The 27,520-nt window shown below is 40.6% G+C and overlaps 1 protein-coding gene across 3 annotated transcripts; it reads left to right on the top strand.

The window, feature by feature from the left end:
* Positions 1-698: 698 nt before the first annotated feature.
* On the top strand, positions 699-21,852 carry Ivns1abp (influenza virus NS1A binding protein). 3 transcript variants are annotated; one of them, XM_057769439.1, is made up of 15 exons: positions 699-839; positions 6,093-6,306; positions 7,777-7,905; positions 8,351-8,520; positions 8,625-8,700; positions 10,725-10,898; positions 11,743-11,868; positions 13,204-13,311; positions 16,935-17,064; positions 17,265-17,489; positions 17,960-18,081; positions 18,175-18,301; positions 18,381-18,512; positions 18,665-18,838; positions 20,711-21,852. In XM_057769439.1, exons 3-15 carry the CDS (start codon positions 7,795-7,797, stop codon positions 20,962-20,964), a joined length of 1,929 nt encoding a protein of 642 aa, XP_057625422.1. In that variant the 5' UTR covers positions 699-839; positions 6,093-6,306; positions 7,777-7,794; the 3' UTR covers positions 20,965-21,852. The 3 variants fall into 3 exon arrangements, with proteins under 3 accessions (XP_057625422.1, XP_057625424.1, XP_057625423.1); XM_057769440.1 differs by lacking the exons at positions 699-839; positions 6,093-6,306; positions 7,777-7,905; ... (2 more) ...; positions 10,725-10,898; positions 11,743-11,868 and adding an exon at positions 12,309-12,407; XM_057769441.1 differs by lacking the exons at positions 13,204-13,311; positions 16,935-17,064; positions 17,265-17,489; ... (3 more) ...; positions 18,665-18,838; positions 20,711-21,852 and adding an exon at positions 12,267-12,407.
* The last annotated feature ends 5,668 nt before the right edge of the window (positions 21,853-27,520 follow it).

The following is a 27,520-nucleotide window of genomic DNA, read 5'->3' as shown; positions in this document are numbered from 1 at the left end:
TTTTCCGGCACACTGGTAGGAGATCTTCAGCTGTTCTCACCCACTCACTGAACCCTCACCCAAAGCAGGCCAACGAGGAGTTGGCCGGTCAGGCCTTCCTGTCAGACTGAGTCCTTTTTCCTCCATTCCTCCTCCCTCCACCTCCGGGTTAGAGGCTCGTGACCCACTACAGCCAGGGTCCCACAACAGGCAGCTCCAGTTTAGGCTGGTTGCCTAGAAGTCAGTGTGACGGTGAGAACTCTAATCGCCACGTCGGATCTCGGGAGAAGGCAGAGCAGGTGAACGAGGCAGGAGGGAACCGGTTCCTGGTCGGTGGGGAAGGGCGAAGCGAGGGCGTGAGGCACGGGAGGGACGCGCGAGATAAGCAACACGAGGAGCGGCCACAGCCGCGCAGCTCCCCGGGATCACCTTGCGCTGACCTAGTTCAGCGCCGAAGGCAGGAGGGGGCGGCCAAGGAGGAGGGCGGGGAGGTGGGCGGGGCTTTGTCCGGGGGCGGAGCTTCAGAGCGTGCTCTTCCCGGGAGCTCGCCTGTGATTCGCCCAGACACCCGAGCCGGAAGCAGCCGGGGAGGCGTTGGCGGCCGCGCACGTGGTGACGTGCGAGGGAGTGCGGCGCGAGAGCGCGCGGCGGCGGCAGTGTGTCCCGGACGCGCGTGGAGGTCGGTCTCTCAGAGCTGCTGGGCGCGTCGTGGCGGCGAGCGAGTTCTCTGCGAGTCCCCCGTGGTCTTCCGGTGCCCGCAGCCTCCCGCCCGGTCGCCCCGCGCCCCTTCCCGCGCCTTCCGCCTGCAGCCCGTCGAAGCTCTGGAGATGAATTTCGCCATCTCTCTAGAGATGACCCAGGTATGCGGGCGCCGCAGGAGGAAGAGGGAGGGCGGGGTGGGGAAGATGGTGGTTGTGCGGGGCGTCCCGCTCTCCCGGGGGAAGCGGGTGCCGCGGAGCTCCCTCCTCGCACAGTTGCCGGTTCGCGTGGGCCGAGCGCGGTGGTCCGGGACCTCGCTCCGCCGGGGCGGGGACCGTCAGGCTTCAGCGCGGGGTGACGGAGGTCCCTGGGACCTTGCCCCGCGGGTCGCTAGGAAGGGTGACCCGCCGAAAGAGAGCGGCGGCGGCCACCGCGGAGCGTGGGCATCGTCTCCCGCTGTCAGTAGCGGGTCCCGGCTGCGAGTTGGGACTCCGCGCTCTAAGACTTCCCGCGGCCCGCGTTTGGGAACACGAAGCCGACCTCCTTAGAGCACATCGGCTCCCGGGGCTTGGCGTGGGGTGGCACAGAGTCCCTGGTCGCCGTGGACCGCAGGGTCCTTTGTTCCAGCTCCACGTTGCCCGCTTTTCTTGCCAAGCGCGGGGAGAAGGAGGCGGGAGGAGCGAGGGAGCGGCTGCCCTGACGTGTCAGCTCTGAGTGACTGCGCCGCCGGCCAATCGCGGCCGGGGGTGTGCGGGCGCGGGCGCCTCTCTGCCCGCCGAGAGCGCGCCCCAGGCCTGCAGCGTAGGGTCCCCGAGCGGCGCCTCCACGCTCTCCGAAAGGTGGAGAGCGTGGTTTTTGTGCGCTCACCCTTTTTTGTGAAGGACCTCGTTGTAGGTTCCCGATAGGAAGACATCGGGGAATGTCAGAGTGGAGGTTTAACCACGGACAGCCCACCTTCAGAACTGTTTTTGCCCTTACCCTCAATACATAGTAGACAATTATTTCGGACAGCAGACATTTCAATCAAAAAGAAATCGGACGTACTAAAAGGGAACGTTTCGCTTAATGACTGTTGTCAGTAGTGGAGGTTAGGACACCCGACATCAAGTTCTTCGGAGTTTTTGTTGTGGTCTTCCGCTTTGCCCATACACCATAAGTTTTGAAAGTCTAGTACACAAGCGCACCATGGCCATATATATATATATATATATATATATATATATATATATATATATATATATATATATATATATTTTATCCTGACACCAGTGGTTGATATAGGGAAAATACTGATGAGAAAATAGTTCCAGGTTGAAGCCTGCTATAAAACTTACATCATTAAAGTGTGGAGGTTTTTTTTGTCTTGTTTTGTTTTTCGAGACAGGGTTTCTCTGTAGTTTTGGAGCCTATCATAGAACTGGCCTCGAACTCACAGAGATCCCCCTGCTTCTGCCTCCCTAGTGCTGGGATTAAAGGAGTGCGCCACCATCGCCCGGCTATCATAAAAATGTTAAAGGTGTAGTTAAGCCTGACTGTAAACACTGACTGGGTAGAATTGGATTGAAACCAGTATGTTCTAATGCCACCAGGCATTATATTAAACATCTATATGTTGATGACTTTGTTATAAGGTCTGGATTAGCTTTCCTCTGATTTTTCTTAGTAACGTAAAATCCCAGATTAATAAGTAGATACCCATTTCTATAAGCTGTCTTAATTTATACTTCTAACTTTGTTCTTTACAAAGATAAAGCATTTTAGGTTTTACGTTAGGGTTAAATTAGTGGGTGGTTTGTCTTCTTGCTTTTAATTGGTGGGATCTTTCATTTCTTTCTTGAATGTTTTAGGTATCATTCTAATGTGGTTTTTCAAATAAGTTTCTTTGACCGTCTTGGCCAGTGATACTGATGTGACTCACCCAAAAGAATTCTTAGCTTTTTAGCAGTGTGATCGTATACTGCAGATAGGAAATCTTGCAGGTTGAGTATCTTCCTTTATTCTGTTGGCGTTAAAGTATTGATCTACAGAGCAAGTTCCAGAACAGGCTCCAAAGCTACTCGAAAAACCAAAAAAAAAAAAAAAAAAAAAAAGTATACACACACACATACATACATAATACATTGTAACTGGAGTGATTTCTGCGATTTTAACTTGTAAATGTCAGTGACCACCTTGTTAATGTTTGTAACCCTCCACAGTATTCTTTACACTTTGATGTCAGCTTGGACGTCCAACAAGTACTTTAGTGTTAAAACATCCCAAATTGTTCTTCTTCCTTCCTGTTTTCCTCTATGCAATATCTAAAAATGACTTGCTCATAGCCAGATTGATACAGAATCTTCATTTAAGTGTCTTGTATCCTATGTTTTCCCAGGTATGCCCCTCCACACCCCTTCTCAAATACCCTTTCTTGAGTTCTTAATCTGGTGTCCATACTTAGCATTGTTTAAACCTTAAAATAAGTTGGTTACTTCCTCTCCCACCGTGTACCATGTGCATCCTGCAATCTACCACCTATTGAAACCAAAATAGCTGCAGTTTCTGGAATATGTGTGCTGTCACACCTTCCCTTCCCCTTTGCTTGAGCTGTTTTCTCTGCTTTGACCTCAAACATTTGAGGCTACAAAATTGAGCTAACTCCATTTGATCTAAGCATTTTATTCCAGGTTGTGTCTGCCATGTTTAGCATCACAAATGTTTGTAACTCAGTGGTTAAGTGCTTGTCTGGGGCCCTGGGGTTAATCTAGCCCTGGGGCGGGAATTCTTAAATTACTTTATAATTAACTGTCTTGGAAAAAATTATCTTTAGCCGGGCGGTGGTGGCGCACGCCTTTAATCCCAGCACTTGGGAGGCAGAGGCAGGCGGATCTCTGTGAGTTCGAGACCAGCCTGGTCTACAAGAGCTAGTTCTAGGACAGGCTCCAAAACCACAGAGAAACCCTGTCTTGAAAAACAAAAAACAAACAAACAAACAAAAGAATTATCTTTAAACTTAAATATTGGTGGTTTACCTTGAGCTCTTAGCAATGTTTTGAAATGTGATGTTTCCTTTTGCTTAGTGGAGGGTGGGGAATGCTTTGCGTGGTGTTTTCACGGCTCTGTAAAAACCTGTTGGATTATGCTTCACTTAAGGTAATCTTGTGGGCTGTAGGAACTCTCGAATTCTGAATAGTAAAAGCAAGTCCTCTGACCTCCTTTTCTCGTCCTGACCACACGAGGGAACTTGAATGTGTTTAGCAGTATATATTCCTTTTGACCCCAATTTCAGTCTTAAAAATAGACTAGTTCAAACTGTTTTACAAAACAAAGTAAGTTTTATATTATTACATGACTTTGGAATGCTTGAGCCTTGGTTTGGCTTTTGAAAGACAAATTTTATCTCCGTTTTTAGATGTGATTAGTTATTGTGCATGAACTTTATATACAAAATAAGAAATGTGAAACTTGATACTTTGTTTTTTTAAAAATTTTTATATGTGTGAATGTTTTGCCTGCATTTATTTATGCACTCCATAGAGGATGCCTGATGTCCAGAGTCCAGAAGGCATCTGATACACCCCAGTTTACCTTCATTAAAGTGAATATGAACTTTCATAAACAAGTTTGCATTAATTGAAATATCATTAGGACTTGAGCTAGCTTTTAAATCAAATGCAATTGTAATGCTTGGTAGATGGTGACAAAGGTGGAGTTCATATTAAGGTTTTTTCTTGAGTCTCATGTAGCCCTAGGCTGGCCTTGAAACTCACTGCATAACTCAAGCTGGCTTTGAACTCTTAATCCTCCCATCTCATTCCAAGTACTAGGAATGTTGTGTGCTATAGGCTTGTGTGCTATCATGTCATCTCTTATGTTAAGATCTTAATAGGTAAAAAGTTGGACACTAAATAAAAAGACCTTATTCTTTCACAAGATTCAAAATGACACTGTACAAGTGCTTATGCCAGAATTACCTCAAAAATTCTCTACTAAGTTTTCTCTTTAATGACTATAGTAATTTTAGTGCCCCCCTTCCATAAATCTAAGCTAGAACATCCAAATAACTGTCAAAATAATAAACACTGATCCAGAAGTTGACTCTTTGAGAGGACCCAGGTTCAATTACTAGCATTCATGTGTCTGGTCACAAGTCTGTAATTCTAGTTCCAGCATACTGACTGCCTCCTTCTGGCCTCTGAGATCACTGCACACATTGTACATTGACATGCTGGCAAAACAAACTATACATAAAATAAAAAGATAAAAATCTTACAGTCAAATTTAAAGAATAATAAACATGTGTTTTATTCTTGGTTAGGTCAAAACAAGTTTTCAGACATACACTGAGTAAAACTGATTCACATTTAAAATGTTTATAAATCTCTTATGTGTTCTCTGTGCATGGGGGATGGGATTACCTGTTTTCAGAGAACGTTTGTTAAACTAGCTTCATAAGAAAGGGTAGAAATTGTAGAGAAGATATCAACATTATATGATGGTATGACAGTTTGTTTGGTCTAGTTTTTGTTTTTAAGACAGTTTCATGCAACACAGGCTGGCATCAAAAATGAACAGGGCAAGCCTGATGGTGGTGCTACACGCCTTTAATCCCGGCATTGGGAAGCAGAGCCAGGAGGATCTCTGAGTTCGGAGACCCGCCTGGTCTACAGAGCAAGTTCCAGGACAGCCAAGGCTACACAGAAACTCTAAAACCAAAAACAAACAAGGCAGAGCCTGGAAGCAGAGCACAGAACAGATAATTCTCGACAGTCATGCATACCTTCAGAGAAGGTTCTGAGTGTGAAGACTGAGAACACTGCTTCCTAGATCTAGGGAGTTGGCAAAGGCTCCATGGCTAGAAGAGTTCATCTGTCAGGGATTGGTTGTCTGTCTTAAGAGTTTTCCAGGTAGAGAGGGAACTTGAAACAGAGGCAGGGGTGAAATGGCAAGCACTTTGGAGAACAGGGTAAGTCTGGCTTGTGTGTGTCTGGGATTAGTGCCCAAAAGTGATTTATTGGCTGCTAAAGCAGACATCTCCTGTTTGCAATTATATTTGTCCTTTATTTCTCAAGCTAGCATATCCCTCTTGAACAATAAGAGAGGATTTTTTTTTTTTAAGAGAGACAGGGTTTCTCTGTAACTTTGGAACCTGTCCTGGAACTAGCTTTTGTAGACCAGGCTGGACTTGAACTCAGAGATCCAAGTGCTGGGATTAAAGGCGTGTGCCACCACTGCCTGGCCTGAGAAAGGATTTAAAAAAAAAAATCATTTTTGAGTATTTGCATGTTAAATGAAAAGGAATTGTTTGTAGTTTGTGATTTTTTTAAAATATAGTGTGAATTTACTTTGCCATTTACTTTGTATGATATATCCTGTCTAGATGAATGGCAGACTGATTCCTGTGAATATCTAACTTACATATGCTATTGTTACAGATTATGATGCATGATTATCACAGAAGAAATTCATGTCTATAGCTTTTAAGGACTTGATTACATCATTTTCAAGCCTGATAGTTTTGGAACCACCATTAAAACGTGAGACATCCACCTTCACAACCACCTCTCTTCAGACCTTAACGAAGTGCTTTGTCTCAGCACTCCTTTGTCTTGGATCATTTGCACCCCCATCTCTCATCAGTGATAGTTGGTAAGTGAATATCTGTATGTCTAACATTAACAGTGTTTGGGGGGCGGGCAGGGCTTGTGAGCTGGTTCTTTGGGAAAGGGCACTTTTTGTACAAGCCTGTCAACCTGAGTTTGATCCCTGGACTCAGGTAAAGGTGGAAGGAAAGAATAGATTAAACAAAGTTGCCGTTGACTTATATACACTGGGGCTGGGGCATGTTTTTCCCCCACATAATAATATATATTATATATACTTATAAATAATATAATAAATATTATATATTTATATATATGTATATATTTAAAGACACAGGCTTTCCAAAACTGTACTGAGTATAGAATCACCTCTCTTAATGTTTAAAGGGGCAGAGAGGTTCCTAATCATTTGACTAAGAAAACATTAAAAACATTTATTATAGTGTGTGCATACATGCAAGTGACAGAGTGAGTGAGTGGTGGTGGAGTGTTGAGGTCAGAAGACAAGAGAGTTAGTTTCCTTTTTCCATGTGGGTCCTCGGGGGGTTAAACTCAAGTCATCAGGCTTGGTTCTAAGCACCTTTACCTTTTTAGCCATCTTGTAGGCACCTAAAAAAAAATAAAATATAAATATTATTCTTTTTCCTCCATTAGTTTTCTTTTCTGTAAACTATTTTGACTTTAAGTTGCCTTAAACTGAAGCCTCAAAGCATGCTACTACTTTTTGTGGTGTTTTATGTAGTCACTAGTTTTATAAGCTAGGTCGAAAAACATTTTTAAGGACATTAGGGTAGAGGTGTAGCTCAGTGGAAGTGCCTGATTAGCATATTTGAGGCCCTAGGTTCTGTTTCCAGGGTTATATCTGGGAAATGGTGTCTTTACAAAGGGTTTGCCAGGAGTAGGAGCACACAATCCCATCCTCTGGTAAAGGAAGGGGGATTGAGGAGGTCAGGGCCAGTCCCAAGTGCATTCTGAATTTAAGCAAGACTGAACTGTATGAGATGTATCAAAAAAATGAACATTGATTTCTTTTTATCTGAGAGTAAAGGAAGGACTGTAGCCAAGTCCAGGAGAGTCTGTGTTCACTCTTAAGTCACTCGTCTATAGGTTTTGGCAGGACAGCGTTCATTCTCCTCCTTTAGAAGGGATGTATGTCAGGCATGACTGTTGATATTCATTGGTGTATGAGCACTTCCAAGACCTCGGGTCAGAGTCAGGGCAAAGCATGAGTACCCTGAACCAGTGTTGTTTCAGCCAGGTTTTTCTGTGGTGAATTTTTTGGTGTGTTGGTAAGAGAATTTGGGTATAAAGATGTTTTATGTTTGAAAACACACATGCACACACATTATTCTTTGAAACAGGGTCTCACGTGTAACCTGGCTGGCATTGAACTCCTTGTGCAGACCAGACCAATCTGAAATTCCAGTATCTACCTGCTTCTTTGTCTCCCTGACTGAAAATAAAATTTAAAAAAAACTGTTTACATGTAAAATAATTAGCTTTTTTTTCTGTTTAGCCAAATTTATAAGGAAAAATGATTCCCAATGGATATTTGATGTTTGAAGATGAAAATTTTATTGAATCTTCTGTTGCCAAATTAAATGCCCTAAGGAAAAGTGGGCAGTTCTGTGATGTTCGACTTCAGGTATTTAAACTCAATTTATTATTTTTTGTTACTAAAAAGGTGAATTTCAAAAAAGCCATAAGTTAGACTTTCCCCTCCAAGCAGGCATTTAATGAGATGAGTAGGTTATTTTTGAGATTTTACTTTTTCTTTTATATGTATGGGTGTTTTGCCTGTGTGTGTGTATGTCTTTGTACCATATATGTACAGTGCCCAAGGAGGTGAGAAGAGGATGTAGGATTCCCAGGAACTGAAATTATGGATGGTTGTGAGCCATCGTGTGGGTGCTGGTCCTCAGGAAGAGCAGCTAGTGTGCTCTTAACCGTTGAGATATTTTTCCAGCTGTGAGATGACTTTTTTAAAGACCGTTTTAACTAGAAATAGGAGACAGGGGAAGCTAGTATGTTAATTAGATAGAGGAGTATATAGTCCACAAGACTTCTCACTTGAGTTTTCATTATTTCAGGTCTGTGGTCATGAGATGTTAGCACACAGGGCTGTCCTGGCTTGCTGCAGCCCGTATCTGTTTGAGATCTTTAATAGTGACAGTGACCCTCATGGAGTTTCTCACGTGAAGTTGGATGATCTCAATCCAGAAGCTGTTGAAGTCTTGCTGAATTATGCATACACTGCTCAGTGAGTACTTTCAAATGGACCGGAAAATCAGAGAATAGAAAGATACTGAATTTTAAAGCCTTGGTATTACAACTTTTATTTAAAGACTTTTTTTGTTTTTAAAGGTTGAAAGCTGATAAGGAGTTAGTAAAAGATGTTTATTCTGCAGCAAAGAAGTTGAAGATGGACCGAGTAAAGCAGGTAGACTATTAGAAGTTGTGGCCGTAGTAGACTAGAGGGTGTTCTGTGGGGTTAGATGTAGAAATTGTCTGAAATACTTTTTTGGACTGTGAAAAAATTTTACTAAGAATTTGGAACCGGGTGGTGGTGGCGCACGCCTTTAATCCCAGCACTGGGAGGCAGAGGCAGGTGGATCTCTGAGTTCGAGACCAGCCTGGTCTACAAGAGCTAGTTCCAGGACAGACTCCAAAACCACAGAGAAACCCTGTCTCGACAAACCAAAAAAAAAAAGAATTTGGAAATTCTGTCCCTTCCCCTCTTAACTGAGTATGTTGTTTTGATGCTTAGGATTTCGTAATGTAGAAGTGATCACCTGCCTCTTGACTGCAGTTTTCTCTGGCATAATGGCAATGCCAGAGTCTTTCTCAATGAATTTTCCACTTAATTTTTTGTGTTTAAACTACTTGTATGTTTTTTGTGTTGATGACATAGTATTGGGAAACCAAATTAGACAAATCGCTATATCTCTTCTACAATGGGTATATTTATTTTTGACAGTATGTAAAATAGCATCACTTGTAATAAAAGGTTACTACACAGAACTATAGCTTGGCCTTAACATGAACCTTTCTGGCTCGAGCATAGTCTGAGATCAATTTCAAGATTTTATGTTCACCCCACAGCAGTGTGAAATCTGTTATGGAATTAAACTGGTATATTGACAGTATCTGATGGCATGAGTTAATGTGTGTGTGTATGTTCTACACATGTGTGAGAAGGTACCTACCTGCAGAGGCCAGAAGACAGTGAGTCCCCAGGAGCTAGAGCTACCAGTGACTGTTACCTGCCTTACGTGGTGCTGGAAACAAAGCACGGAGCTCTTGTAAAAGCAGCAAGTACTCTTACCCACCAAGCCATCTCTCTAGCACCCCCAGTCGCTGGAATTTTAAGCAGAGAAGGCAGCATTGAATAAGGGCCAGCAAACCAAATATTTTCTTAAAGGACCAGTGTTTTTTTTTTTTCTAAAAGTTTTATGAAGAATAGCTATGTAGATTCAATATATTATCTATACTTTGTAGTCACAAGAGCTCCAGTGTGACAGACAAAATGGCTGGCCCACAGCCTAAAGCACGTGTTGCTTTTGCAGAGAATTCATGTTGAGTTGGTTCTAAGCACCCACAAGATGGCTCATAACCATCTGTAAATCTGGTTCCAGAGGTTTCTATAATGCCCTCTTCTGGCAAGCAAACGTACACGCAGGCAAAACATCCATACACATAAAATGAAAATAAATTAAATCTTTTTTAAAAAAGAATCCTATGATTAGGCCAGCAAGATGGCTCAGGAGGTAAAGGTACCTGCTTTGTCAAGCATCGGTGACCTGATTTCTAACCCATGCAAAAAATAGAAGCAGGGAACCTACTCCACACAGTTGTCTTCTGATCTCCATGCATGCTCCACTTCATAAATGCACACACATACACCAGTAGAATAAATCTTAGTCAAAATCCCATGATGCACATGTGGTTTCACATTGCAGCTTCTTCCTAATACAGATGTTCTTTTTCCAAAATTATTTCCTGATTCTCTTCCCTTCTGCTATATTACATGTGTGCTGAACAGTCAGCTTCTCTACTGTTGTGCCCACTTACATCTAGCCTTCCAGAGAGCACCTGCTCTGCATTTGCCACATCTGCTGTTACACAAGTTAATGTTACACATTCTTATGTGGTGTCTTTAATGTTTCTCATTGGCCTTTTGTTGTTTGGTTTTATTTTCAGACAACTTGGTACTACTACAGGCCAGGCTGGGTTTAAATTTAGATGTCTCCTATCAGCCTTGCAAGTGTACCATATTCTAGGCATCTGTACACCACCGTACTCAGATCATTTGTACATGTGCTGTCCCGCGGTTAAGTTCAATGCTATCCTATTGTTTAATTTGATTTCTGACTCATCTTTGTATTTCATGTGGTGTTTACATATTGACATTAAATATTCAATAAACTATGCAAATGGCACATCTATCTGTATTTCTTTTCCAAGGTGTGTGGAGATTATCTACTATCTAGGATGGATGTTACTAGCTGCATCTCTTACCGAAATTTTGCAAGTTGTATGGGAGACTCCCGTTTGTTGAATAAGGTTGATGCTTATATTCAGGAGCATTTGTTACAAATTTCAGAAGAGGAGGAATTTCTTAAGCTTCCGAGACTAAAGGTAAGGAACAGGCCAGATACAATACAGATAGATTGATATTCTATAGCTGCAGACACAGTCTTTGTCAAGTGAATAAGGGTTACAATAATGCTGATAACATTTTAGTGGTTGTTACTCTTAGTGTAATGAGTTTCTGCTTCCCAGTTTGTTTACTTCCTTTATGTAGACTTACTGATTTTCCTGCAAATTAGAGAAAATTTGTGGAATGCAGCTTTTTTTAGTACAATATTTTTTCTTTTTTTATACCTTTTCATTGATATTTATTGAGCTCTACATTTTTTTCTGCTCCCTGCCCTGCCTCTCCCCTCCCTCCTTCAAATCATCCCCCAAGATCCCCATGCTCCTAGTTTACCCAGGAGATCTTGTCTTTTTCTACTTTCTACTTCCCATGTAGATTAGATCTATGTAAGTCTCTCTTAGTGTCTGCATTGTTGTCTAAGTTCTCTGGGATTGTGGTTTGTAGGCTGGCTTTCTTTGCTTTATGTTTAAAAACCACCAGTACAATACAATATTTTTGAGAATTTTTTTAAAAGCATACAATATATTTTAGCATATTCACTCCCAGATCCACACTTAACTTTATATCCTCTCAAATATTTTTTTTTTTTTTGGCCCTGTTTGTGCTATTAGTGATGGGTGTGGGGCCATCCCACAGCCTGAGAGGAACCTCCATCCCCAGAAACCATCAGCTGTTGGTAGCTCATAAACTAGTGGTGGAACTCCTGAACCTTGCTCCACTGCCCTAGGAATACAGCTTTTATTATGAAACTGAGCCTGAAGCTCAGAACTAGAATTTCAAAGCTGATGTGAATGTCACTAGTTTTTGTTTTATTTATAATTCTAGTTGGAGGTAATGCTTGAAGATAATGTCTGCTTGCCCAGCAATGGCAAATTGTATACAAAGGTAATCAACTGGGTGCAGCGTAGCATCTGGGAGAATGGAGACAGCCTGGAAGAGCTCATGGAAGAGGTTAGTTTTAAAGTAAATGGGATCCAACAGTTCTTACAAATTATTTTTGCTATAACATGAAGGATTCCCTTTCACTTTTATTTTATAACCATGACCCTAAAGAATTTAAATTTTGCTATAGGTACCCCTAAGCTGAGAAACAGGGGGGGTGTCCAGGTGAGCTGAATGAACCGTTCAGTTTGGTTTTCTGCTTTTCTTTTTTTTTTTTCCTTTTTTTCTTTGCTTATTATGTGCTGTTAACTTTCTTTAAAGTAGCATGTAACTTGCTTTAGAAATGGGAGGTGGTACTGACATTTTCTGTAGATTCTTAATTTTTCTTCACAGGTTTTTGCTTTAAGTATGACAAGTAGGTAAAGCTTCTAATGGTTGTTCCTCCCCATTGGTTTATCTCCCCATAGGTTTATTAACAAAACTAGGATCCCCAAGACTGAAGAGCCAAGAAGAAACCTCGAGTGTATTGACACGTAAAGAAGCAGCAGTCCTGCCCCATTTCTCCTAAGAAAAGTCCGCTGTGGGCAGAGGACGATGATGATTTAATGGTGTTTACTCCTTTACAGGGTTCTTACTCTAAAGCTTTGTGGTTTTCAATGGTGTTGTTCATACATACAGTCAATTAACTTGGGGCTACTTTTAAAAATACATAAAATTTGATGGAAAAGTTGGGACTAGTCCATGTGATGGTTGGAGCGGTGGAGTGTATCATTCCACAGAAGCCTGCCATGCTCAGTAAAGTGTATCTACTCTGTTAGGCCTCAGTCACTACCATTACTGCATTCTAAAAAGGCTAGCAGGTGCTCTTTCAATTCTGTGTCTTCCCACGTGGGAATCAGATGCATTGGTCATGTATTTGCATCTGTGGAGGAAGATTGCAACTTGCATTTGTTTCTTTATGTGTTTTTCTTGACATTACCTACAGGAGAGAAGTACATTTATTCAAACCATGCCATTTATCTCCAGAGGTGTAAACTATTTATAATGTTTTATTGTCAATATGTATATTTAAGAATATATGTGTTGTACTATGCCTTTTTTTCTTAATGTCATATAATAGAAGCTATGAAAACAATGAAGATTTCTTTCAAGCCAATCAAGCCAAGGACTCTCCAGCCAGTATTAGAAGATTTTGTATTTGATTTTGATTTTTTTGTTTTGTTTTTTTTGTTTTGCTTTTTACATTTTTACTACCATGACATGTGTTTTTCTTTACTTCGGGATCCTGCCAGAGTAAGATGTCAAGAAGCACACTGGAGGTTACCTTGAGGCGATTGTAATCTGCATACTAGCGAGTAGCCATGGTGACAGTAGCCACATGGGTGTTCTGTTGCTGTTTTGCAGGTTCAAACCTTGTACTACTCAGCTGATCACAAGCTGCTTGATGGGAACCCACTAGATGGACAGGCTGAGGTGTTTGGCAGTGATGATGACCACATTCAGTTTGTGCAGGTACACATTGCACAGTCTGAGGTAACCTCAGGTTAAAATTAAACTGGAAAATCTTATAGCTTTCTTAAATTTTCCTTTAATAAAGGAAAGTAGACGAATTTCATTGTTATGACTGGACAGAGACATTTTGGGGGGAAAACAAGCATATTTTACAGCTTTCAGCATTTTTGCCACACCAGTCAGTAGACGCTAACTCAGCAAATTAGATAAACCCATTTACACCTTTGCTCTCAAAATACAGTTCACGACTAGTAATAAATAAGAACAGTAAAAATGAAGCATTATATTAGGTTTTTGTTATTTTGGTTAGATTTTTTTTTAAAGTTATTTGACTTTTAAAAAACGCATGACTAATAGAACCAGTTTTAAAAACAAAGTAGTCTTAGATTGTCAATGGCTGTGAAAGAAATTTTGACTATTAATTACTAAACTCATGAAATAGAAATGGTATCATGATTTATAATGTTAAGTTTATACAATGTTGATCAGGTGTTACAATGTGATCTGGATGTTTCTTGGGCAAAATGTATTAAAACAGTATAGTTCCATTGTGTTGATTGAGTTACTTTTGTAACCTTTTATTAAACACATATTTAATTCAAATTCCTTTTTAACAATAGAGAACAAACATCTGAGGTATATGAACAATTTTAACATATGGACACTGACAATATAAAGAAAAGTAATGCCTTTGATTGTTTTTGTGTGTTGGAGATGAAATCCAGTACCCTGCATATACTTCGCGCCTTCCAACACTGAGGAACACACCAGCAGCCCCACAAATTGTGAATGTCACAGTGAGCTAGTCAGTAAACCATGCTCTTATAAAGAATAGAATTCTAGTGCCCCAGACAGCTCTTTCCTCCTACCTCTTTTCAATCACCACCCTATACTGTCCAAAGAAAGACAGTGTCCTAACTTGGGACACAAACATATTTTGCCTGTTTGGAATTTTTATAAAGCAGTCATGCTATGTGCATTACTTTTATTTGACTTTAGCTCAGCATTGTGAAGGGATATGCTAGAGAGTAAACCTGAATCACAGAGTATTTTCTTTACAAGTTGGATCAGTGCTAATCGACTGACTTGTGTGCTTGTGTTAGTAGATGGTAGCAGTAGGTATTTCTAAACAATTTGGGGACTTGAGTTAGCCAAAAGCTCTGTTTGTGTTTGTACTTGGAGCATCTGGGGTTGTTTTCTCTGTTAACTGTAAACAGCGTAAGTGAACACTTAGAAAAGTAGATTTTCTAATGGCAGAAGAGTGAATGTCAGTCAGCGGCAGGTTATGATGCCTGGTGTGAGTACAGAGCATATGTAGCTTCTGTTTCAGCACCTTACCAAGGTGGGAAAACAGTCTGAGAAAAGGTGTCTGCCATGAGAAGACCTGAAGGGGGGCCTGTGGTGGACCTGAGGTGAAGGGCAACATGTAGAGCAGGCTTAGGATTAGAGGCTTTGTCTTAGAGAAGCGATAAAAGATTATCTTCACAAGGGTGCTGCTCATGGGGTGGCGGTCTAGACTGGAAAGTAAGCATGTACAACTGGTGTTTTTCCCTGTAGGTGGCAAGAAGAGTTATTTTGTTTTTGTTTTTAATTACTTTAGCTGGGTGGTGGTGGCGCACGCCTTTAATCCCAGACTCGGGAGGCAGAGGCAGGCGGATCTCTGAGTTCGAGGCCAGCCTGGTCTACAAGAGCTACTTCCAGGACAGGCTCTAAAACTACAAGGAAACCCTGTCTTGAACAACCATATGCCAAATAAATGCTCCACTATTGAGCTAAGCTACATGCACAGCAAGAATTTAGACAAGAATACTATATTTTTAATATTTATGTAATATATAAATTATATATATATAATTTAATACATATATTAAAAATTAATTTTAAAAGTTTAGAGGATGTTGTCAGTTCTATTTTTAATTGACATTATTAATCATAGCAAATGGCTAATTGTTAGATGTATGTCTCTGGACTATATGGTCCCAAGAGATTTGCATTTTTTAACTTTGTAAAACTGTTGACTTAGGCTGTTTTTTTTTTGTTGTTGTTGTTGTTTTAATGATCAGACACAGAGGGTACAGTAAAGCTTGTAAGAGCAGTTTGGAGACTATTGCAGGTTTAAGTTTTCAAAAATGATGAGGGGCTTAATAATCTAAAGACACCGGGGAGCCTATACATAGATATCCAAAGGTTGAGGGTGGGTCTTAAAAGTGGTTTGGGAAAGTCTGAGAAGATTACTGTATGTGTATGTAGGATTCTGATCTTCCTTTGTTAAAAAGTCCTAAATAGAGATTGTGGAGCAGAAAAGGTGAGAGCTTATAGATTTCACAAATAGGAAAAGCAGGTTGAGAAGAAGCCTGGAAATAGGAATGTATTGGAATCTACTTAAGCTGTAAGAGCTACCTAAGGAAGAAGACAGTATGGAAGCCAAAAAAGATGTTTGATAATAAGATAGGGATGAATTCTGTTTGTGTAAGATTTTGAGGACTTGTGTATCAGGCGTATTTGTTAAGTAATGCCAGTAGTATTTAGTGGTGTGGTGTGCCATTCGCATCATGTTCGTTGTCTCAGTTATAGCATACGTTAGAGTGGGTTTACTGCTTGTAAAGCCTCTCGTATAAGCATCGTTCGTCTCTTTGTTATTTTGTGATACTTAGGGCCTTTCTACAGATTGAGGTAGAGATTTTATTGTATCTTGTAATAATCTTTAAAAGTTCTTTTTTAATTTTAACTGTTTCTCTGTTGCTTGTTATTTCGGCCAGCAATGTAAGTTTCCATCAGAAACTGTACATGTTTGTGCTGTCTGTTCCCCAGGATAAGTGGGTGAGCAGAATTTACCAGGTACTGAAGTGATGCCAGTTCTTTTCATGGTAGACATTTTAAGGTTTGTTGGTATCACTGTGTAGTTCAGGCTGGGATTATGGGTGTGCACCACCAACATACCCAGCACTCACGATTCTATGTGATTCTTCTTCTAGGAAGTGGGCAGGGGCTAAGGTAGTTGAAAGCAATCTACAAAAGAGGCTCATATACAAGCATGCGAATTGTCTAAGAATCATTTGTTACCATTCCTATAATTTTGTGAATGGTTCTTTTAGTATTACTTTATTTCTGATTACTCTTATGTATGTGTTTAGTAATAGGCAACCCTAAAACGTACACTTACCTGCTTCAACAATTGACACTCTCTCCTATACAATGCTTTCAGAGAGGTTGGCAGAATCTGTGTGCTCACTCTTGGCTGACATTGTATGAAGGATGCTTTTATTACAGTTTGGTTAGGTTGACAGTTTTGTGCATTGAGCAAATAAGTTATATATATATATTTTTCTCTTTCCTGTTCCCACATTGAGATATCATCCTGGTAGTTGGTCCATAACATGTGTTTTTGAATTATTTAAATTGCTCTTTTTTTCAGCAGCAGTTGTGTAGATATAGCTGTTTCATTTTAAGTGGTGGTATTAGTACGGCAGGGATTTGTCAGCTGGAAAGTTGGTTAATGTGCTGTGTGTTGTGTAAGTGGAAGGCACTCAATGTATCAGCAGTGTTGCACAATAGCTCAGGAACAAAGGTACAGCAGGAATGCTCACTGGCTAGGTTTCTGTAGCTACCTTTTGATTTTGCAGAAAAAGCCACCCCGTGAGAATGGCCATAAGCAGATAAGTGGCAGTTCCACTGGATGTCTCTCTTCTCCAAATGCTTCAATGCAAAGTCCTAAGCATGAGTGGAAAATCGTTGCTTCAGAAAAGACTTCAAGTAAGTTTGTCTTCAGTTTATCTATTTGTAGGGATAGTTGTCAGATTACTTTGAGATTGACTAAGGACAAACTCAGAGCAATGACATTTGGAAAACCATAGCAGAATATTCTGATCTGGAGACTGGAATACAATTCAGAATCCTCTAACCACCCCAAGTATTAATAGTTGATGGTAAACACGGAGCTTTTGTGTTCACAGATAACACTTACTTGTGCCTGGCTGTGCTGGATGGTACATTCTGTGTCATTTTCCTTCATGGGCGGAACAGTCCACAGAGCTCACCAACAAGTACTCCAAAACTGAGCAAGAGTTTAAGCTTTGAGATGCAGCCAGATGAGCTCCTAGAAAAGCCCATGTCTCCCATGCAGTATGCGCGGTCTGGGCTAGGGACAGCAGAGATGAATGGCAAACTCATAGCTGCAGGTAAGATCAGAACGATGAGTGTGGCATACAGGCCTGAAGATGAGCATTTATATTGACTTGAGGCATGAGGGCTGGAGGATTCAATATGCTTTATTTCAAAGCAGAAATAACATTGCTATTGAATATGCCTAACTTTGGTTAGAGGAGATCTGTGTCTGTTTTAAATTAAATGGGGGTGGTATGCTAGGGCTTGAACCCAGGCCTCAGTGCTTGCTATACTAAGTGCTGTAGTACACCTATATGTTAAACTACAGATTCCTAATTTTCAAGTCAGACTAAGCAATGTTACTCCTTGACTGTTAGGAATGTTAAATACCTTCCTCATTGGGCACATTGCTTTTAAAGACATCTCGGTGGGGCCTAGTTACATATAGTTTTTAATCTTAGCACTTGGGACACGAAATAAGAGGATCATAACTGTTAAGTCCAGCCTGGGAGACACATTTTAAGGTTTTTATGACTTTTATCAGGTGGTTACAACAGAGAGGAATGCCTTCGAACAGTTGAATGCTATGATCCACATACAGATCATTGGTCCTTCCTTGCTCCCATGAGAACACCAAGAGCCCGCTTTCAAATGGCTGTGCTAATGGTAAGCACAGTATGCTGTAAAAACAACCCTTTTAGCTTTTTTTTTTCCTTAGAACTTCCCAGGGGAAATTCTCACATATTATTTTTGACATAGGGACAGCTCTATGTGGTGGGTGGATCAAATGGACACTCAGATGACCTGAGTTGTGGAGAAATGTATGATCCAAGCATTGATGATTGGACCCCTGTTCCAGAGTTGAGAACTAACCGTTGTAATGCAGGTAATGATACTTCTCTTCTGAGACAGCCAGTGTTTTAGTCCTGGTGATTAAATTACTAACACGTCTTTCACTGTCCTAGGAGTATGTGCTCTGGATGGGAAGTTGTACATCGTTGGGGGCTCCGATCCATATGGTCAAAAAGGCCTGAAAAATTGTGATGTATTTGATCCTGTAACAAAGTCGTGGACAAGCTGTGCTCCTCTTAACATCCGTAAGTTGGTCTGTTTTGTTTTGGGGGGATAGGGTTTTACTATGTATTTCTGGCTAGCTTCGAACTTTCTGTGTAGACCAAACTGGCTGGCCTTGAACTTATAGTTCTTACTAAAGATTTTAAATTAATAGATTTTTTTTTTCTTTTTTTAGGTAGACACCAGTCTGCAGTTTGTGAACTTGGTGGTTATTTGTATATAATTGGAGGTGCAGAGTCTTGGAATTGTCTGAGTACAGTAGAACGGTACAATCCTGAAAATAACACCTGGACTTTAATCGCGCCCATGAATGTGGCGAGGCGAGGAGCTGGAGTCGCTGTTCTTGGTGGTGAGTATCCAGACTTGGAGAAATAAATAGGATTGAAGTGATAAGCGTTAGTTCCCAAAGTCCAGGAAGGGTCACTTGTACACTTATATACAGATCACAGGGACTTGTGAAATGGCTTAGCAGGTTGAATGCCCCAGATTCAATGGAGTTGGATTCCCCGGAACCCATGTTAAAATGGAAGGCTAGAACTCACTCCACATAGTTGTCCTCTGACCTCTACATGTGTTCTGTAGCATGTGCATACTTGAACCCATGTCACACACACAGTCATGATCTTTTTAAATTCACATGTACTCTGTCTCTTGTGATACAGAGGGGAAATATCCCTAAGTATCTGACATATAACTTAAATATATTTCCCCATTTCTTTTTTTTTTTTTGGATTTTTCGAGACAGGGTTTCTCTGTAGCTTTGGAGCCTGTCCTGGAACTAGCTCTTGTAGACCAGGCTGGCCTCGAACTCACAGAGATCCTCCTGCCTCTGCCTCCTGAGTGCTGGGATTAAAGGCGTGCGCCACCGCCGCCCGGCTATTTCCCCATTTTTTGGTGGGCATTCTTAACCAACTTCCAAATTTCCCTCTGTGAGCTGTATCCATAATTCAGCCGTGGATTTTGAGTTGACTTTTCTTCTTTTAAGGATAGTGATTTTAAGAATTTTATTTCAAAGCATAATAAATCTCTCCAACAGTAAGTTTTGTTTTGTAGACAGTGTCCTTTCACTGAGTCTTTATTGATTGTTTTACTGCCTTTTTATATAATTAGTTAACCTCATTGGAAACAAAGCTGAATCTTATCAGGATTGTGGCTCAGTCAGCATGCGTTAAGTATGTTGATGTAGTAGTTAGCAGCTCCTGACCCTGAACCCTCAGCCTTTTGTGAACCCTGTCAGTGTAGTTACAGCTGCATTCATGCAAGCTGGCTAAATGATAGAAAATAATGAATGTGAGAATGAGTGAAGTGTTTTCCCAATGGAGTTTATTACTGAGTTTTTGTTACAGTTTAATTATTGATACACTACTTTGCATAGAATTTGAAAGTAGTCATAAGTATTTCTGAAAGTGGCATTCATATCAAAAATTGTGTGCAAATGAAAGCTCTAAGTTGAGTCATCTAGTCTGTTTTCTGTAACTTTTTGTGGTGAACCAGGGCCTCACTTTTGCTGGACAAGTGTTCACACAAACACACACACACACGGCCCCTTTGCAACAACTTTAAATACACAGAACTGTGCTAGTTTGTCAGTCACATCTTTTTTTGTTGTTTTTTTTGTTTTGTTTTGTTCTGTTTTGTTTTCAAGACAGGGTTTCTCTGGCTTTGGTGCCTGTCCTGGAACTAGCTCTTGTAGACCAGGCTGGCCTCGAACTCACAGAGATCCGCCTGCCTCTGCCTCCCGAGTGCTGGGATTAAAGGCGTGCGCCACCACCGCCTGGCTGTCACTCACATCTTTAGGCAAGTTTTCTACCTTCTTTATGTCTCTTAATTCAGAGAATGTGGGAGGTACACTTAAGATGGTTCTGTTTCCGCCCTTTTCTTCCTGCAGTTGCCTTAGTTTCTGTAGGAATGGGTTATTGTCCATTTAGCTCATCTTATACCTATGGTTTCCAGTGTCCTTGCCACAATTACACAGACCTTTCTTTTGTAAGGCAAAAATCTATGTAGCCCAGGCTGACCTCAAACTGGTAGTCCATCATTTCCTAAATGATGACATTACAAGTCAAATAAGTTAAATACCTACATAGGTATTTAATTAAAACTTTTTTAAAAAACAGAATGGACAGATATTTCTACATAAACCTATTGGGAGTTTTAGGTTTTGGGTTTTTGTTTTGTTTTTCTGAGCCTCTTTATATTGACTGTCTTGTTTCTTTTTAAGGGAAACTGTTCGTTGGTGGTGGCTTTGATGGTTCTCATGCCATCAGTTGTGTGGAGATGTATGATCCAACTAAAAATGAATGGAAGATGATGGGAAATATGACTTCACCAAGAAGCAATGCTGGGATCACAACTGTGGGGAGCACCATTTATGCAGTGGGAGGATTTGATGGCAATGAATTCCTGAATACGGTGGAAGTCTATAACCTTGAGTCAAATGAGTGGAGCCCTTATACAAAAATTTTCCAGTTTTAACAAATTTTAAGAACCCAAACTAACAGGCTTAGTGATGTAATTGTGTTTAGTAGAGGTACACTTGTGAATAAGGAGGGTGGGTGGGGTAGATGTTGCTAACAGCAACACAAAGCTTTTGCATATTGCATATTATTAAACATGCTGTACATACTTTTGTGTTTGGAAAGGAATGCAAAGATGAAGGTCTGTTTGTGTATTCTCAAGGTGTCTTTGGTTATTTTACTTCTTGAAGGTTGATACTGTAAAAGAATAAACCACAAATTGATTGGGAACATCATTTCAAGTCCCCGCTCCTCCACATTTGTTTTGCCTATTTGCACATTAAATGACTTTTCCCTCCTCCGGTCTGACTTCAGGGGCAAGAGGGTAGGGTTTAAAGTAGGCAGTTGGATTTTTTAAGGGCCCTTTTTCAATAACTGGAACACTCTATAACCAAATACTTATTTAAATAGATAACAATGTCTATTTTTGTTTTTATTAAAAAAAAAGTTGACATGCCTACCAATATTTAGTCTTTTATGATTACATTTTTATAACTTTTTATATTCTCAGCAGAGTCCTTTATCTGTTGAAGTAAAATGTGACAGATCCAAGCAGAGTGGCAGTGGGAAGGATGCAAGCGGGGTATTTCTTTTAAATGCTCAGAATGCAAATGTAAGCATTTGCCGTAGCTGTACTTTTTTCTTTTCTATTTGAGAATGCAGTATCAATGTTTATTGGATGGAATTGCTGAACAGTAACATGGTAATAATTCAAACTTGGGTTTGATGAATTACTTGACTGACTCAGATTAGGATGTCTAACCTGTCTTTATTATTTATCACTAACAAAGCAATTGTAAGTGGAAGCCTTTGATTGAAAAAAATTAAACTATTGGGTTTGTGAATGCACCCTTTTTCAGAACTGTTTTGTTCAGTTTTCTTAGATTAATACTGGTTGGGATGACTTTGTGTCTGATGTGTAGTACTACACACCTAACTTACGGTGCCCAAATGAGCAAATCCTAATGCTTGCTGCAGATGCAAACACATTAAAGGTACTTTGCAGTAAATTCTTGCACTGTGGGATTAATGTCCAAATGTGGTTTGTTACTCGATTCATTCATTACTTACAGTGTGTGTGTCTCATCCCCCCCAGTTAAGGGTGAGTTTATAGTATTAGTGGAAAATACTTGCCATATCTGAAGTAAGGGATGGTGTGAGGTTTGTGTTTTATAGAAACACTAACTTTGGGGTATCGAAATATTTTCTTCAACCTTTATCACCTCATTTCTCTGACATACAACCATCAGGAAAGTCAGTTCACCTACTACGTACTTCTTTTCCTGGTTTGATTTTTGGATTAAACTTGTTTGGCAGGTTAGCAGATCTGATGTGGTCTAATGACTATTCCTAAAACAGATCTCTGTACTCTTGTTCAGCCATGAAATAAAGTTTTGAGTTGAGGGTCTTTAAAAAAATCAGTTTTTAAGCTGGGTGGTGATGGCACTCGCCTTTAATCCCAACACTCGGGAGACACAGGCAGGTGGATCTCTGAGTCCGAAGCCAGACCAGGCTTGAAAAAAATGCAAAAAAAAAAAAAAAGAAGAAAAACAAAAGCAAATGGAATTTGTTGCCTAAAAGCATGTTTTTAAAGAAGAAACAATAACCTATCTCAATACTAAAACAACCACAGATAGTGCTCAGCAACCAACTAGTGTTTACCTACATTTGAAACTTGTATTTTCTTTAGGTACAGAAAAAATGGCATTGTCTGCATAAAAATCAGAGGTTTGTTATTATGTAGTCTGGAATAATTTTAAAATACTATTGGTGGCCGGGCGGTGGTGGTGCACGCCTTTAATCCCAGCACTCGGGAGGCAGAGGCAGGTGGATCTCTGTGAGTTCGAGACCAGCCTGGTCTACAAGAGCTAGTTCCAGGACAGGCTCCAAAGCTACATCTAGAGAGACCCTGTCTTGAAAAACCAAAAAAAAAGAAAAAAATACTATTGGCAATACCATATTTTTCAGTGTGTGTGTGTGGATGGTTGATAGGTAGGTAGGTAGGTAGGTAGGTAGGTAGATGATAGATAGCATGGAACTTACTATCTAGTCCCGGAACTTACTATATATTATCATATTATCCAGGCTGATGTTGAACTCACAGATCCGTCTGCCTCCTGAGTGCCAGGATTAATTGTGTATGTCACCATGCTTAGTGATGCCATACCTTTTAAAATATTACTTCCATTTTATTTTTTATGTGTGTAAATATGTATGTATGTGTAGTGCATGTGTGTGATGCCCACAGAGGTCAAAAAGGTGTCAGATCATCTGGAACTAGAATTACATATGGATGGTTGTGGTGGTGGTGCCGAGAGCCAAAAGACAGGATCTCATAATGTAGCACTCACTAGCTGGTCTCTTGTCTCCACCTCCCAAATGCTAGGATTAAGGGCATGCAGCCCCCACACCCAACTGAGTTTTTGTTTATTATGACTTTTAATGTATTGTTCTATTGTTTATAGAGTAGCTTAACATTGTCCAGTGTTTTACAGTTCTCTACAGACAATCATCATAGGGAAGAATGTGGTAGAATGCAAGAATCATTACTACCCAGTCACTATTTTTATCTAACTTTTAACTTCTCCTGAAGGAGGCAAAGGATAATAGAATAATCCTGTAATTGCAGGGTCACCTCAGGTGCTTGAGTCACAGCAAAGTCTCTAGTATTCTTTCTTTTTTGTTTTTCTTCAACAAAAAGGATTTTAAGGCTCTGCGTTAACATAAATTAACTGAGAAGGATCTGAGTGGTAACATAGATTAACAAGAAGGGGAACAAAGCATAAAGTGGGGTGAGTCACGAGAATCAGAATATCTAGTCTTTTCGAAAGCCAAACAAATCCACCCTTACCAAAGTTCAGTGCGGGTGGGCTATAAAGGAACAGCTGCCACCAGCTAAGTTTTATCAGAAGTTAAAATGATACAGTGACAGGTATTTGCACAGTGGCCAGTAAAATACGTACTTTACAGTGGTACATACCTGTAGTCCCAGCACTGGAGGCAGCCTATTAACATACATAATGAGTTCCAGGCCAGCCAGGGCTACATAGACTTTATCAAGCAAAAACCAGCTTTTGGCTAGTACTTGAAATTGTTAGGGGCTTCACACAGGGCAGACAAATATTGTGCGTGTAACCCTAAACCCATCGCTAATCTTACTGATGGTACAAATGTATTAAAATATCCAAGTCGTTAGAAGTAAAATTAGATTTGTTCATACCCAAACCTGTATGGGATTAGAGTTCTCTGAACTGAAAGCCACCGTGCCTACCAATTGATTAATGGTATGAATGGGATAAAAAGAATGATGGTACTGATAGATTGCAAGCATTGAGCAATAAAAATCTGCCCATGCTTTGACAACACATACTAAGAGCCATACAGAGATTAGCATGGCCCTATACAATGATGTCATGCAATTTTGTGATGAGTCTTCTCCAGCTCATTTTCCAGGGGCATTTAAATCTTTAGGGGACACTGTAAGGAGGATGAAAGCCTTGCACTGTCTTTTAAAGGACAATAAACATGCCCTCTATTCAGGAAGCATTTGACTGTTGTTCAACCTGTGAAATAACGGCAGAAGACCAAACCTTTGAGAACATCTAGTATAAACTGACAGAACTTCTGAATCTTGGCTTTTATAGACATATCAACACAATTTTCTCCTAATACAGTCATCTTTGGCAGAACAGTCTTAACTCCAGTCTCAATGCTTGGCCTTCACTAGGGAAAGCTCCTGAGGACTGTCTTCAAATAGATGCAGTGGTCATTGTACAAGGTACTTCTCCATGATGCTCAAGTTATTGGAAAAAGCAGAAATGACTTGGTGGGTGTTGCTTAGGCAACCATTTTCAGCAAGGAAATTCATAAGGTTGGTAGTCAGGACCGTGATGTCATTCAGGCTTTTTGCTGTGATGGAACACTCAATGTAAACACCATGACTTAAGTTTTACTGGCCCAACTTACTCTTTAGACACAGCAGGGCCTGCCTGACCACAGATTAAGTCCCTCACCTGTTGGAATATCCCGGATGCTGTAGCCATCTCCCAGGTAGCTGTAAGGTGGAGAAACATGAAAATATTCCCATATGAAACTTTAACTTCCACATGGGCAGGTACATGCATACATAAGTAAAAAAGTATAACACAAAAGGCCCCAATTCTGTAGCATTCTGGAAAAAGGGAAAAAGAAGAAATAGCAAACATCTGTCATAAACCTAAAAGTAGGAATAGGAGTTAACCACAAAAGATCACAAGAGTTTATAGAACGCTGTGACTTATGTGAACAAACTGGTGATTACATGATTATGTATTCAGTAAAGCTCACAGAATTCTATAAGGGGAATTTATTTTCTCTAGCTTAACCCACAAAGTGTTTCAAGTAGGCAGAGAATGAAGGGTAAGACAAATCTATATTTTACCTCACTAGGGAACTAGTTATCCTCACCTTGGAGGCACCTGTACTGAGCTGATAGTTTAGCTTGTAACCATTAGTTTATAGTAGAGTTCCAGGAGTTGAAGAGATTAAAACTCAAAAAACAATGTTAAGACCAGAATTGTGGAGTTAAGGTGTAGGCAAGCTGGTGGAATGCTTACTTAGCTTGCAGGAGGACCTGCAGTCCATCCTTAACACCCTACAAACCCAGTAGGGTGCTACAAGCCTATTGTAATCCCAGCTAGGTGGAGAGGGGGGAAAGTATACATAGTTGAGGTTGGATTAGGTATGCCACACACAGCTTTATGGTTATTTTTGTGATTTTGTTTCAGTTTTATATATGGGGATGTTTTATCTGCATATATGCCTGTGTTGCAGGTGCATGCCAACCAGAAGCCAAAAGTGGGGTTCAGTGTCCTGGAACTGAAGCTATAGGTGGTTGTGAGCCATCAGTCTTGTTTTATAGCTGTGGCTAACCTCTGGAAATCACTGTGTAGACCAGGCTGGTCTCAGACTTGTGGGAATCTTACCCTTCTGAATATCTGGACTACAGGTGTGAACCACCATGCTTGACCTCTGTGGATGTGTATGTACACATCAACAACGGGTCAACATGAACTGTATTCCTGTCACTTCCTGAGACAAGGTCACTCAGTGAACCTTAAGCTCACTGACTCAGCTAGACTGTCCAGCAAAGCATCAGGGATTCTTCTGTCTGCTTTCCCCGTCCTGGGATTACAGGTTTGCACCATTACTGGCATTCTCACCTGAGTGCTGGATATCATACTCTGGTCCTTAAATCAGCATGGCCAGCCTTCACCAAATACCTAGCCCTACCTCAAATTTAAAAAAATAAAATTCTACATTGGAGAAATGGCTTAGAGGTTAAGAGTACCTACTGCTTTTATAGAGAGCACAAATTTGATTCCCAGTACTCATATGTTTGTTGGTTCACAACTGTCTGTACAGTTCCAGGATATACACTGCCCACTTTTGACTTCTATGGGCACCAGACACATAACTGGCACACACACATACATGCAGACAAAATAGTTATACACATAAAATATAAATATCTTTGAAAATTCCAGGCTTAGGTATTTGGTCTCATTTTTATCAATTTTCCCGACCTAATTCTATAAAAACGGATCTATTTCCTTCCTTGAGAGGACATTCTAGTTTGGTCCCCGGCACTAGTTGGGGCCAAGGAATTGGAATATGTAACACTGGACTAGCACAAGACTTGGACAACTGAGGCTACAGATCACAACTTCATGGATAGCTGTTTCACGTTGACATTGCAGATCTTCGATGGTATCAGAGAAGACCAGGAGACAGACCCAAATGTTACTTTCTCAATATTAAAATCTCATGTCATTTTAATGGAGCAGTTTTCTCAGTCAACTCATGTTTTTGTAGTCTCTTGGTCAACTCTCAGAGCTTCATAGTGTTCATATTTCTGACTTGACAACCTCCTGTCCCACCTGTGCTTTTCAACCATGAATCATCATGACAGTCCTCCTCTACTGGGTATTCAGAAAATCTATACAATACAAAGTGCCACTCAAAGCACTTGCAACCCAGAGACTAGACAAGTCAGCCTGTCTGTAGTTTCATTGCTCTTAGGATCTTTTGCTAATCAACCCACTAGAGTGACTAACCCTCCATGTAAAAGGGAACTACACTATCCTATGTTTAATTCAGTATGACCAGTTGTATCAGTGTTGACAAATTGACTACTTAGACTTGAAAGCTCTGTGGTATGCACTGGTAATAAGCCACTTAATAAACTGAAATCATTGCATCTCTATCAGATCCTGGAATGTGCCCTATAAAGACATTCTTCTGGAGTCAAAGCACCTCAAATTTTGCCTAAGGGATTTAACACTATGTACTGCATTAAAGAGTGTGATACCTGCATTCAGGTGAGAAAGTAGTAAAAGTGCATACCTGTAATGTTAGTGCAGAGGAAACAGACAGGAGAATCCCTGGGGCTTGCTGGACATAGTCTAGCTGAGTCAGCGAGATGAAGGTTCACTAAGGGAACATTTTTCAGGAAGTGACTTGATCACTCTCCACCT

This window comes from Chionomys nivalis, chromosome 5 (genome assembly GCF_950005125.1).
Source record: "Chionomys nivalis chromosome 5, mChiNiv1.1, whole genome shotgun sequence".
Taxonomy (NCBI): domain Eukaryota; kingdom Metazoa; phylum Chordata; class Mammalia; order Rodentia; family Cricetidae; genus Chionomys; species Chionomys nivalis.
Note: the sequence above shows the minus strand (reverse complement) of the source record. Positions and strands in the feature narration are given on the sequence as shown.